At 46.4% G+C, this 12,216-nt stretch overlaps 1 protein-coding gene across 1 annotated transcript in view; it reads right to left on the reverse strand.

Annotated features, from left to right (window-relative positions):
- Positions 1 to 12,216, reverse strand: part of SMARCC1 (SWI/SNF related, matrix associated, actin dependent regulator of chromatin, subfamily c, member 1) — a 66,468-nt gene that overhangs the window by 23,813 nt on the left and 30,439 nt on the right. The window contains exons 19-20 of the mRNA XM_009082515.1: positions 10,504 to 10,762; positions 9,088 to 9,249 (exon numbers count right to left, since the gene is read on the reverse strand). Coding sequence (XP_009080763.1) covers positions 9,088 to 9,249; positions 10,504 to 10,762 — 421 coding nt within the window. The remainder of the gene's footprint in view (positions 1 to 9,087; positions 9,250 to 10,503; positions 10,763 to 12,216) is intronic.

A 12,216-nucleotide genomic window follows, 5' to 3' on the forward strand; every position in this document is an offset into this window, starting at 1 on the left:
AGAAACCCCCCAAACCCAACCATCTGAGCTCCCTAAAGGACAGCTGGATGCACAGCTCTGCACAATTCCAGCCATTCAGTAATTCTCATTGGTAAGTCACAGTCTTATAGAATGTTTTTCCCAATAAAGCCAATTTGATCCTGTGGATGGTTGTCAGGTATGTAATAAACCTCAATTTTGGAGCTGCCAGACTTGGAATTCCTCCCCAGCAGAGGATCCCCTGAGCTGCTGCCAAGGAAAGGTCTATCCTGAGGCACTGGCGCACACTGCAGGTCATGGAAGGTTTAAATCCCATTTTGCAGGTGCTGCAAACACCAGAATTCTCCAACACAGACTTCAAAGCAATAATTCAACACCAGAGTGACACTAAGAGTTTAAGGCCAGGTTGGATAGAGCTCAGAGCAACCTCGTCTAGTGGAAGGTGTCACTGCCCATGGCAGGGGGTGGGACTGGATGCTTTAAGGTCCTTCCAACACATACCATGCTGGGACATCATAATTCTAAAGAAATTGGCCCAAAAGGTATATCATGTGGCAGATCTTCTCGGGCAGAGTTCTCACTCAGACCTTCATCATTCATTCTTTTCTCTCTCAGCTGTAATGACACCAGTTCTTGGGGAGGTTGTACCACCAAAGAGAGGATCAATGAAACAATCCAAGTTAAACCCTAAGACTTTCTTCACTTCTCACTGAAAAAAGCTGCACTGAAGCTCCTCAAGAGCTCAACTGCTGCTGCCCAGTTGGGTGCTGAGCATATGAATCACACTGGAGGACAAGAGCTGGTTGTTGGTTAGATATCAGTAAGAAAAGCACATAAAATACTACACTACTGAAAGCTCCAAGTTTCCTCTGCATCCCAAGGAATGAGAACCAGAGCTGAATCTGGATGAACACTCCTCCCAACAGGCTGAGCCAGGACAGCCTGGGCCGCTCCAAGCTTTTAAAAAAACAAACCCCAGAGCTGAGTGGCACCTTCAGTGAGGAGCATTGGGTGAGCTATTCCTTCTCTCCAGTGCCTCCAAGTATGGTGAGCAGGTGTTGCACAGTGTGAAGGGCTCTCCACAAACACAGCAGTTGGGCTCTCCAAGCAGTAGCAATTTGCTGGGCTGCTCCAGGAGGTGGAACCAGGCTTCCAGACTGGACACATGGATTATTTCCTTATGCAAGAGAGGTGTGCCAAGCATGTGCCCAGGAGGAGACATCTGCAGAGAGCAGAGACAGCCCACCTGCACCACTGCAACCTCCAGGTCTAAACTGGTCATCAAAAATCTTCATCCAGTACCTGACCAAAGTCTTCCTCTCCTCAGAGGTCACACCAGAAGAGTACAAGCCATCCAGGAACAGCCCTAAGCAGCGGTTGGACACTCTCCACGCCGTGGATGTGTGGATCCAGGCAGCCTCTCACACCTTCATATTTGGAACCCAAAACAACTGAGAGACACCCACAAAAACCTGACTGTGACCAGGAGCACTGCCAGAGTGCCTCACCAGCAGGCATGGAAAACCCCAGCTGCAATACACAGCTACATGCTCCCCATTACTGCTCACTGATTGGGTTTTGGGGGTGTTTTAGCTGACTAGACTGAGCTTTTCAAGACTTTAATCTCTTATTTACTGTCTGTTTGGACTCATATAGCTATTGCATGTATCTGAAGAGTTCTGTCAAGACAGAGCTGGGCACCCTTGTATTACAGATTGGTTTAGAGTGGCAGCTGAGCCGCTATCATACCACAGAATTGTGGAATAGTTTGGGTTGGAAGGGACTGTAAAGCCCATCCAGTCCCACCCCCTGCCATGGGCAGGGACACCTTCCACTAGACCAGGTTGGTCCAAACCCCATCCACCCCGGCCTGAAACACTTCCATCTCACTTCAGCATCTACAACAGACTAGATAACAGTCTAACTGGTGTAGAAGTGAGACCAAAAATGAGGGAATAAAAAAAAATAATAAAAATAATAGCCAGAAAATCCCTGGTGCCACATGATGGATGCATCTACCTCATAAAAGAAGTGTTTTAAGAGCTGTTAGGTGTATTCCTGTGCTTAGGACATATCTCTGCCAGCTCTTGGCTCATTAAGCTACTGCTTTATAAAACATTGATTTAAAATGTCTTGTAATGACACCTGGTCTCAGATATGAGAAGACAACAAGCACTTTGATGGAGAACACCATGAAGGTGTCTGCATAGTGCACTGCTAGTCCTGGTATTTTGCGGCATTGTTTAAGAGCCTGAGAAATCCTGATTTATTTGCAGCTCTGCCAGAAGGGACAAGATGAAAGTGCCAGCACAACCTAATGGTCCTGGCCCAGGATCTTCCAATTTACTGTACAAAGGCATTAAAGGAGCTTAGTTAGATCCTGGACTGCGGTGAAGGAGAACTGCTGGTGACAGTCCTGATCCATCTCTAAGCTCCCGAAGACATCAGCCGGTGCTGGGTGTTCATTTTCAGTAATCCTCATTTTCCTGCTAATTCCTGTGTGCTACAGTGAGGGAAAACAATGTACAAAGTGTTTTGCTTGAATAGCAACAGCTCTGTAGAGAAATTTATACAAAGTCCCTTCCATATATAAGAAAAAGAGGCTAAAATGTCTGACTGAACACGAATGCTTTTCCTCTTGGCTTATTTTAAGATGATAAACCTACTTATCTGAACTATCTGCCACCATAATTCAATTTAGGGAGACTTGAGGCCATATTTCCTCACAAGTTTTATCTCTGAGTTAGGATTTAGTGACCTAATAATGTCACAGGGAAAATCTCGATTAGATTTTGTCAGACAGCTCTTTCAAGCCTGGAAGCAGAGTTCCAAACTGGGCTGAAAAGTGTCATCCCTCCCAGGAAATGGGAGAGGAAGGTTTCCAGGGAGAGCTGAATCCTCTCCTTTAGCAAAATAAAAGGTGAAGACAAGGTGCAGAACACTGAATGTGCCTGAGTTGGTGCAGCGAAAGATGCTAAGCTCAAACCCCAACATTACTGCACAGAAATACTCAAATCTTGATTCTGGTGTGGTTCAGCCCACAGACCAAGAGCTTCCAAGGTTTCCAGTACCGGGATACAGCATAACTGAAAGAAAAAAGTTTGTAACTTTGTATAAACAACCCTAGGCAGAAAGTTTCAAGTTCTGCTTCATACAAAGCTCCAAGTCAGCATGAAACAGCCCAGAGAAGCTCTTGCTCATGGACAATTAAGTCAAAACAAGGAGGCTTCTGTCTCTTAAAAGGTGATGACTTGATCATTTGTTCATTCTTCTGGAAGATGAGAACCCGGAGCTCAGGTTCTCCAGCCCAAAACCAGGCTGAGCAGACTCCAGCCTCAGTCCGACCACAGACTTCCTATGTCCAAGGCTCCTGGTCCAAAAAACTCCCACAGAAACCTCCAGTGCCACATTTATACTCTGAGGGAGGGGAAAAAATTCCCTAGAAGGCTCTTATCACACAGTTGCAAGTGATTTGCTCAGGAATGCAACACTTCACACTGACAACACTCCTTATTAGATTCTGAATCACACTGAGAAAACTCTAAGGCCATCATCAGCCACTGAGGTGGGAAAAGTTCTTTAAGTCCAGTCCAACCACTGGACTCCACAACCTCCCCAGTCAGCACATCCCAATGCCTGACAGCCCTTGCCAGGAAGAAATTCCTCCTGATGTCCAACCTTAACCTCCCCTGGCACAGCTGGAGGCTGTTTCCTCTTGTCCTGTTCCTTGATCCCTGGAAGCAGAGCCTGAAACCCCACCTGGCTGTGCCTCCTGTCAGGTAGAAGTTCCAAACAAAGAGGACATCCCAGAAACGGAAACTGCTTCCCACCTACTCTTTAAAGAAAATTTTCTCAAAATAAAGCACTTAGAACATCTCAAACTACCCTTGGCTTCTCCCTTGTGTCAGAACACGTAGACGGTCACCATCCAAAATCAAGTGCTCCTTTCCATTCCACAGGGACACACTCCGAAGGAAGGTGTGTGTGACAGCAAGATTACTGCAAACATCCTGATTTAACTTCAGGTTTCTAGTCCTGGCTGCAACAAGAAATGTTATTTTAAAGTGAGGATGACAACTTCAGACAGGTTGGAGTCAATGGGTTTTGAAAACTGTTGTCCTGTATTAGCTGCTAAGCCCTTATATGCAGAGACAGCACAGCGACATCCTGCAGCTCCACTCCCATCAGCCATCCTGCACTGGTGTGTGGCCAGGGGACCAGATAGAAAAAATGCTAACAAACTGCAGAAAACCAAAATTAAAGCAATCAGCTATTCGTTTGGGGGTGGAATTAGTTTACCTGGGATGAAGCAGGTCACTGTTTCTAACTTACAGGCTCCTCAAAGTATCACAGAATCATCGAGGTTGGAAAAGACCTCCAAAGACCAAGTCTAACCTGTGACCCATCACTACCTTGTCAACTAGACCACAGCACTCAGTGCCATGTCCAGCTGTTCCCTGAACACCTCCAGGGATGGTGACTCCAACACCTCCCTGAGCAGCTCCTTCCAATGCCTGGCAGCCCTTATTGTGGAGAAATTCCTCATGAAGTACCACAAAACAGTTCAGTCCCACAAAAATTAATCCCTAATTCCAAGATGAAAGGATCAGAGAACACCCAAACCATGCCTGACCTTCTGCACAGATGACAGAACTGCCTCAGGCCCCTGAGTTAGCCACAAACTCAACTGTACTGATTTTCCTGTGTGATCTAATGAGGTTAATGAAAATAGATAACAAGATAATTGATTCCTTGGAGATCCATGTCCCTGGGACAAGAGGGGAAGCCTATAATGAGAAACCCCTAAAATCCCTTTCACACAGCACCAACAATGGTCTTGAACCCATTGGAGCAGGTTTGGTATTATACCTTGCAAGATGTGGGGAACCAAAATAAGGACCTCATAGAATCACTGAGGCTGGAAAAGACCTCCAAGACCCTAAGTCCAACCTGTGATCCATCACCATTTTGTCAACTAGACCAGAGCAGTCAGTGCCACCTCCAGCTGTTCCTAGAGCACCTCCAGGGATGGTGACTCCACCACCTTCCTGGACAGCACATTCCAGTGCCTGGCAGCCCCTTAGGTGAAGAAATTCCTCCTGATGTAAAATGTGAACGTCCCCTGGCACAGCCTGAGGCTGTTTCCTCTCATCCTGACGCTTGTTCCCTGGGATAAAGGCTGTTTCTTACATCCTCAAGAGGCGGATGGTTGAGCTATCACATCTCATCTCTCAAGAGGGAGAAACCTCTTGGAGACAAGGAATCATCACCTCTCCATGCCCCTCTTCAAACCTGAAGCAACAAGTATTTTCTGTCGCCGTGGAATTTTGTTCTGGTTTGCATATCATCTCCAGGAACACTGAGTCTGCTTTTCTAATACCTGAAGAACTTAGATCTGAGTTCTGACCAAGCCCAGTGCCTTTAAAGAGAACTTAAATCCACTTTAGGTCAAGGAAAACGGAAACATTTCCCTGGTGAGAATTTCCTGCATTACCACACAGATGCAACATAAGCAGATACATAACCTCCACTGTCATAAGAGGAGTTAGCAAAACCCTACATATAAATGCAGAAATCACTAGTCTGAGTTTCAGCTCAGCAAATAGTTTAAAGATGCCCTGCAGACATCCCAAGCTCCTTTGTTGTCACTGAGGCAATACACACAACCTGTCAAAAGCCAGGCTGGAATATTAATATTTAATTGAGAGGAAATATACCACAGCTATGGAAATACCCTGGGTCTGGATATGATAATGATGTTGCTATCTAAACCATAATTTACACTTCCCACAATAAATCAGAACTCCACAGTCACCACTGTTTCTGCCTCACACAGCTTGCAGGCACGACAAGCAGGTGAGCTTCCCCCGGGGAGGCTGGAGAGCTGGCCAAGCTGCTGCAGTCCATCACAAGAGGATGGATGGGCTGAGCCCTCCGGCAGTGCAGAACAGCTCCCAGGCACCTGGCAACACCCAAAGGGAAAAAAGCACTCCAGACTCTGTTCCTTTTAGCAATGTTTGCATCACTTTGGAGTTCAAGCTCACCCTGGGGACCACTAGAGAAATCATCCTGCCAGAAATGAAGTAAAATAACTTCTCATGTGTATGTGCACTTGTGTGTGGTTTTCTAGCTGCTCCATCCCTGAAAATGTTCCAGGCCAGCCTGGATGGGGCTTGGAGCAAGGTGGGCTATGGGAGGTGCTCCCTGCCCCTGGCAGGGGTTGGAATGAGATGATCCTTAAGGTCCTATCAACCTAGACCAGCCTGGGATTCTATTAAAAAACCCCAACCAATTCATTTTAATTACAGTATGGAATCACAGAATAACTGAGGTTGGAAAAGACCTCCAAGACTATTAAGTCCAACCTGTGACCCATCACCATCTTGCCAACTAGACCAGTGCACTAAGTGCCACATCCAGTCATTCCCTGAACACCTCCAGGGATGATGACTCCATTCCTGCCCTGGGCAGTCTGTTCCAATGCCTGACAATCCCTTCCGGGAAGAAATTCCTCCTGATGTCCAACCTGAAAGTCCCCTGGCACAGCTTGAGGCTGTTTGCTCTTGTCCTGTCCTTTGTTCTCTGGGAAGCAGAGCCCAAACCCCACCTTGCTGCATCTCCTAGCAAGGAGTCAGAGAGAGCCAGAAGATGCCTCCTGAGCCTTCTCCTCTCCAGGCTGAGCCTGCCCCCCAGCTCCCTCATACCCTATGCAGATGCTTTTAATTCTCCATAGTTGCATTTATATCCAAACCCTCAGGTCCCCATACCAAACCACAGCTCCACTTCAGCAGCTGTAGTCCACAACACAATACCATGACAGAGGAGACACACCTCTGCCATGAAAGCTCTAGATCCTCCCATGCCCCCCAGTGCAGAGCTCACTGGAGGTGGAAGGCACCACAGATTGCAGAGTGACCCAGTTCACTCTGGCTGAGCAGCTCCCCCAGGGAGAACCATCTGCTCTTGTCCTAATTTATTCCATTAGTCACAGCCCAATACAAATCGCATTAACGACGACAGGGCACTATCAGTCCTGCAACCCACCACACAGCTCACTCAGAAGTAATTGTGTTATGGGCATCTGCTCTCTGACTCCCCACATTCAATGACAGCCACTTCAAAATCTTCATTTGCAACTTGTGACCAAATTCTCCCAGAAAAAGGACCAAAAAGGGCCAAGCTATGGGCTGGGAATAGGGCAAACTTCTAGGGTTGGGCTGCAGGATCAGAAGCTAAGACAGAGCAGTGTTACAGAGGACACACTCAAGACAAGAGGAAATGACTTCAAGCTGTGCCAAGGGAGGTTCAGGTTGGACATCAGGAGGAATTTCTTCCTGGAAAGGGTTGTCAGGCATTGGAACAGACTGCCCAGGGAGATGGTAGAGCCACCACCCCCAGAGGTGTTCAAGAACAACTGGACATGGCACTTAGTGCTCTGGTCTAGTCGACAAGGTGGTGATGGGTCACAGATTGGGCTCAATGGTCTTGGAGGTCTTTTCCAACTTCAGTGATTCTGTGAGGTCCTTAGCATCCTACAGTGACACCTGTACATGGAGAATATGAGAAAGGGGAAACAAAGTCCCTGGAAGAAAAATTTGACTTGAGTTGAGCTTATTTTAAAATAATTATCAAATTCACCTTAGGCCCAGAAGGAATAACACTGAGATTTGGTTTATGATAGGATTGAAATAAACCCCCAAGCTTTGTCCTTCCAATGGAGCTTCGATGCCTGCTGTCAGCTTTGAGCAAGGGAGCGCTGTGTAACACAAGAAGCAAATATTCCAGATGTTTGTTCCCTTTCCAGCACACACTCCACATCTTCCCAAGGCACTGAGCTGCCTCACATCAAGTCTGTGCCACTGAGCATAGAACTGAGTGCTGTGACAGGAGGACTGAGTGGTCTGTTTGCTTCCTTCCTATTTAAAATCTCTTCATGAGTTAAATGGCATTTGAAAATCTAAATGACTGCGTAGTTTTGCAATGGACATGAAGTACTATAAATAGTAGCCCTGCATGAGTAGCAGTTGATAGCTGAACAGCACCAAAACACACAGGTCCCTCGTGATCTCAGCCCACAATCTGGCACCTTGCTCATGTCCCTAGATAGGGTGACACCAGGTCAGCTATGAAATGCAGGAGCACATCCCAAATCCAGCCCTGCAGTCAAGCTCCATCACATCCCACTTGGTTTCACCCAAAGCCAGATGTGCCTTTACACATCCACTCACTAAAATCATTTGTGATAAGCTGAACAAAACAGGAGCCAACAGTGCGGGAGAGAAAAACAACACTGACAAGATGGTAGATCTGTATCAAAATGAAAAGAGTAAAGTCTGAGGAAGTTGTAGGTACGTAGGGAACTGAGTGTCTACTCAACCTGCTGGAAGGGAGCCACAAGGGTTAAGCAGAGAGAGGTTTGCTTCATAGGAAGTTGCCACCAGATATGCTTTTACACTCCACAGCAATGAAGAACCAATTTACACCTATCAAGGTTTCAGAGAAGAGACTTAATAGCAGAATATTTGCTGAACACAACAGAAATTAGCTCATCTGACACCAAGCTCTGAAATCAGAGCTCATTAGTGTGCAGAAGTAACATGCAGCAGAATTCCAGCAGCATTAATGCACAACCACACTGTGCATTATCCTGTGCCAGTCCAGCATTTCATCAAAAATTCCTCTTCTGCTGCCTCCACAGTGAGCAATGTACAAGATTCACCTTAAACTGATTGCCAAAACCACTCAGTTTGCTTTACGGTGACTATAAAACTCAAGGCAGTGTCCTCCAACTGCTCCAACACCCACAGAATGAGCATGGAATGTTCTGCTCTGGTATTTTGGTTGCTCCACCCTGTGCATCCCAAGCCATGGCATTTCCAAGCAGAGAGAGCAGTAAAACAGACTCCTAAACCTCAAGCTGGTACCAAATTCATTAATTTGGTGTCAAGAGTTGAACCTGCAAGTGAGAAGCAGAATGACCTGTTCCACTCTCCTTACCCACCATTTCCATCTCCTGTTGGAGGTGAACTTATGGTTTATTATAAGGTAGAAAAAGATGTCCTCAAGTAATCTCATCTGCAGAGTTTCTGCAGTGCATGGACAACTCACCCATCTTCTCGGGCTCATCTGGTCCTGTGCCAGCAATGCAGCTGCTCTCCAGTCCATAGGTTGGATCCACCTTCCCAGAGGCTCGTGCTGCTTCCTGGACTTTCTTTACATGAGCTTCCACCAGCTCCAGGGGTACCTCCTCCCTGACCCGTGAAAACTCCTCTGTGGAAAATGACACAGAACATGTCACATTCTAGGGGCTTTAAGGCAAATTAAAAGTGATATTTTCTCTGAGCAATGTGCAGGTAAATTCATGACAAAGGGAATTCTCAACCAAGTTCCTTCTTTTCACATGACGTAGTTATTTTCTCTTTCAAATGTGGTGGGAAAGACTCTCTTCCTAATTATATAAAATTGTTTTACATGGAAAAACAAGGAAACAAGTGAAAAGCACGATTTCTTCAAGTTTCACATCTCGTGTCCACTCAACACTTGAACATTCTATTGGAAGGTGCCCCTGCCCATTGCAGGAGGTGGAGTGAGATGATCTTTAAGGTCCCTTCCAACTCAAACCAGTCTGGGATTCTATGATCCAGTTATGGAAATGATTTCAGATAAAACAGAAAAACTGAGAGTTGCACATTGTGCACTGACCCAGTGGTGAACTAGTGACAGTGGCCAGAGTAACACCAACCACCAGGTGGTGCTTGCAGACACATCAGTAGTAGAGAGCGCACAAGGAGAGCACTCAGTGGCCTTTCAGAGCCCTTCTAACTTCACACTGAATAGTTTGGGTTCAGATGGACCTTTGGAGACAAGGTAGGGTCACCTGGAGCAGGTGACACAGGAACACATCCAGGCTGCTTTGGAATGTCTCCACAGAAGGAGACTCCAGGCCCTCCCTGAACACCTGTGCCAGTGCTGTGCCACCCTCCATGGAAAGAAGTTCTTCCTCAGGTGGAGGTGGAGCTTCTTGTCGTTTAGTTTCTGGCCATGACTCCTTGTCCTGGGAGTCATGGTCAGAACTGGGAACCACTGGAAAGAGTCTGGCACCATCCATCCTGTGACACCCCTTGGAGGTATTTGTATGGGATTGCTGAGATCCCTCTTAGTCTTTTCTTCTCCAGACTATCCAGGCCCAGCTCTGCAGTATCTCCTCATCAGAGAGATGCTCCAGACCCCTCAGCGTCTTTGTGACACTCCTGGACCCGCTCCTGTAGTTCCTTGTCCTTCTTGCACTGAGAAGCCCAGAATTGAACACAACACCCCAGATGTGCCTCACTGGGGCAACCTGCCTGTAAATCGGCCATTTCAGAAAAACAGAACCCAGAACGAGCAATCATCAGACCCGTTTTCCTGCACACATGCGAAGTTGGCTTTACAACTTATCACTCATCCTTAAGAAACTCAAAAAAAGCCAACTTTAAGAACAGACTGACAGAGACAAGGCGAAAAACCTGCTGGGCAAACTCGTACCTAAGGCAGCCTTGGCCGCAGCCGAGGCCACGCGAGGATCCACCACGGACGCCAGGAAGGCCACAGTGCTCATCACGGGGTTGCCAGACTGGCTGAAGGGCACGGGCTGGTAAGCCAGAGGGCCCAGGGATGCATCTGAGTTCTCCAAGTAGGGATCTTCAATGGGAAGCCTCAGGAAGTGGAGGATGCACTCATCCTGGGTACGGCTCCCAACGTGCTCCGAGACCTTGTTCCAGTCATCTTTGTACATCTCTAGAGCCTGCAAAAGACAAAAATCATTGGATCTACACTGACTTCTCAGGGGAAAACAACTCTGCTTGAGGCAAAAGATTTTCAACACTCATGTGGGTGATGACAGAACAATAAATCAGGATCAGACAACTATTCAAAATCATATTTTTTCTGGCAGCAAAATTATCTGTGTAAGAAATACGAACATCTCCCTGGGATATCAGTTACATTTAAGACATGAGTTTATGCTGTTACTGTATCAAAAAGACTTGGCAGAAGGTTTGGGATTTACCAATATTTACACAGTTAGCATTCCCCCATTTTGCTTTACAGAGAACTCAGTTAGCTTATCCTCCCAAGTCTCACAATTCTTCACTTCCCATCACTCCTCCCTGAGGACTCTCGTGTTCTCCCACCGATGTCTGAACACCCAAAACTCCTTGGGGCAGGAACAGGAGTTATTTCACACATATGCACTGGCTATGATAGTGAAATCCAGCTTTCAGATCCAACAGATGTTAGGAAAGTGGAAAAGCATCAAATCAATACACCATGGAAAGAGGAAATATATTCCATGTCCTGAAGCCAGGGGAGATCAGTTCTCCATTAACTGCTCACCAGTCTGACTTCTGTTATGCATCAGGTTAACAAATCATTATTGGGTGGATAAGCCACCTCGTAATATAAGAACACTCAGATTAAGTCAAAGATTCTGGAACTCAGAATTTCATTTTTAAACTTAAGAAAAGTCTCAAAACAATTTAACATCAATGAGCTACTGAAGTCCCTGCACTAGTTTCTGAAAACAACAAATTAGTACTGTGAAACCCTCCAAGTAGTGGCCCAATACATTATTACTCCTTAACGAGTGGTTTTTTTCCTTGAAAAACTGTTTTAGTGAAGCATCTGGATAGCACAAAACAAATCCTGAAGTATCCCAAACTGTTAACTTTTGCATTTCTGAGGTGATTCATGGGGAAGTCACCTCAAAAAAGCCATTTGAGATCCAGGGAAAAGATGTTCAACTTCAAAACAAAAAGGAGCCTCCCCAAGTGAAACTCTTATCTCTAGGCTGAGAACTACCAGAAATCTCAACCTCCAGGGGAAAGCTCAGCCTTCAAGACTGACCTGCAGAGTGTGAAGGGAGAACTTGGAGCTGGGCTGGATCTGCCAGATGTCATGATGAGGATACATCCGACAAGTGTGAGCAGTGCACACCTGTACAGGGCACACAGGACACCAAGGTCTTGTGCTGAGAGTTTCAGCAGTTACTAGTGACAACTGGAAGATCAAAACTGAGCCACCAGCCTTGTGTTAAGAGTTCCTTGATCTGTGAAGGGACCAGAATATACAGGAACTTGTATATAATACTAAGGCCAGGTTGGACAGGGCTTGGAGCAACCTAGTCTAGTGGATGGTGTCCCTGCCTGTAGCAGGGGGTGGGACAGGATGGGCTTTAAGGTCCCTTTCCAACACAGTTTT

Source organism: Acanthisitta chloris, unplaced genomic scaffold, assembly GCF_000695815.1.
Source record: "Acanthisitta chloris isolate BGI_N310 unplaced genomic scaffold, ASM69581v1 scaffold14139, whole genome shotgun sequence".
Classification (NCBI taxonomy): domain Eukaryota; kingdom Metazoa; phylum Chordata; class Aves; order Passeriformes; family Acanthisittidae; genus Acanthisitta; species Acanthisitta chloris.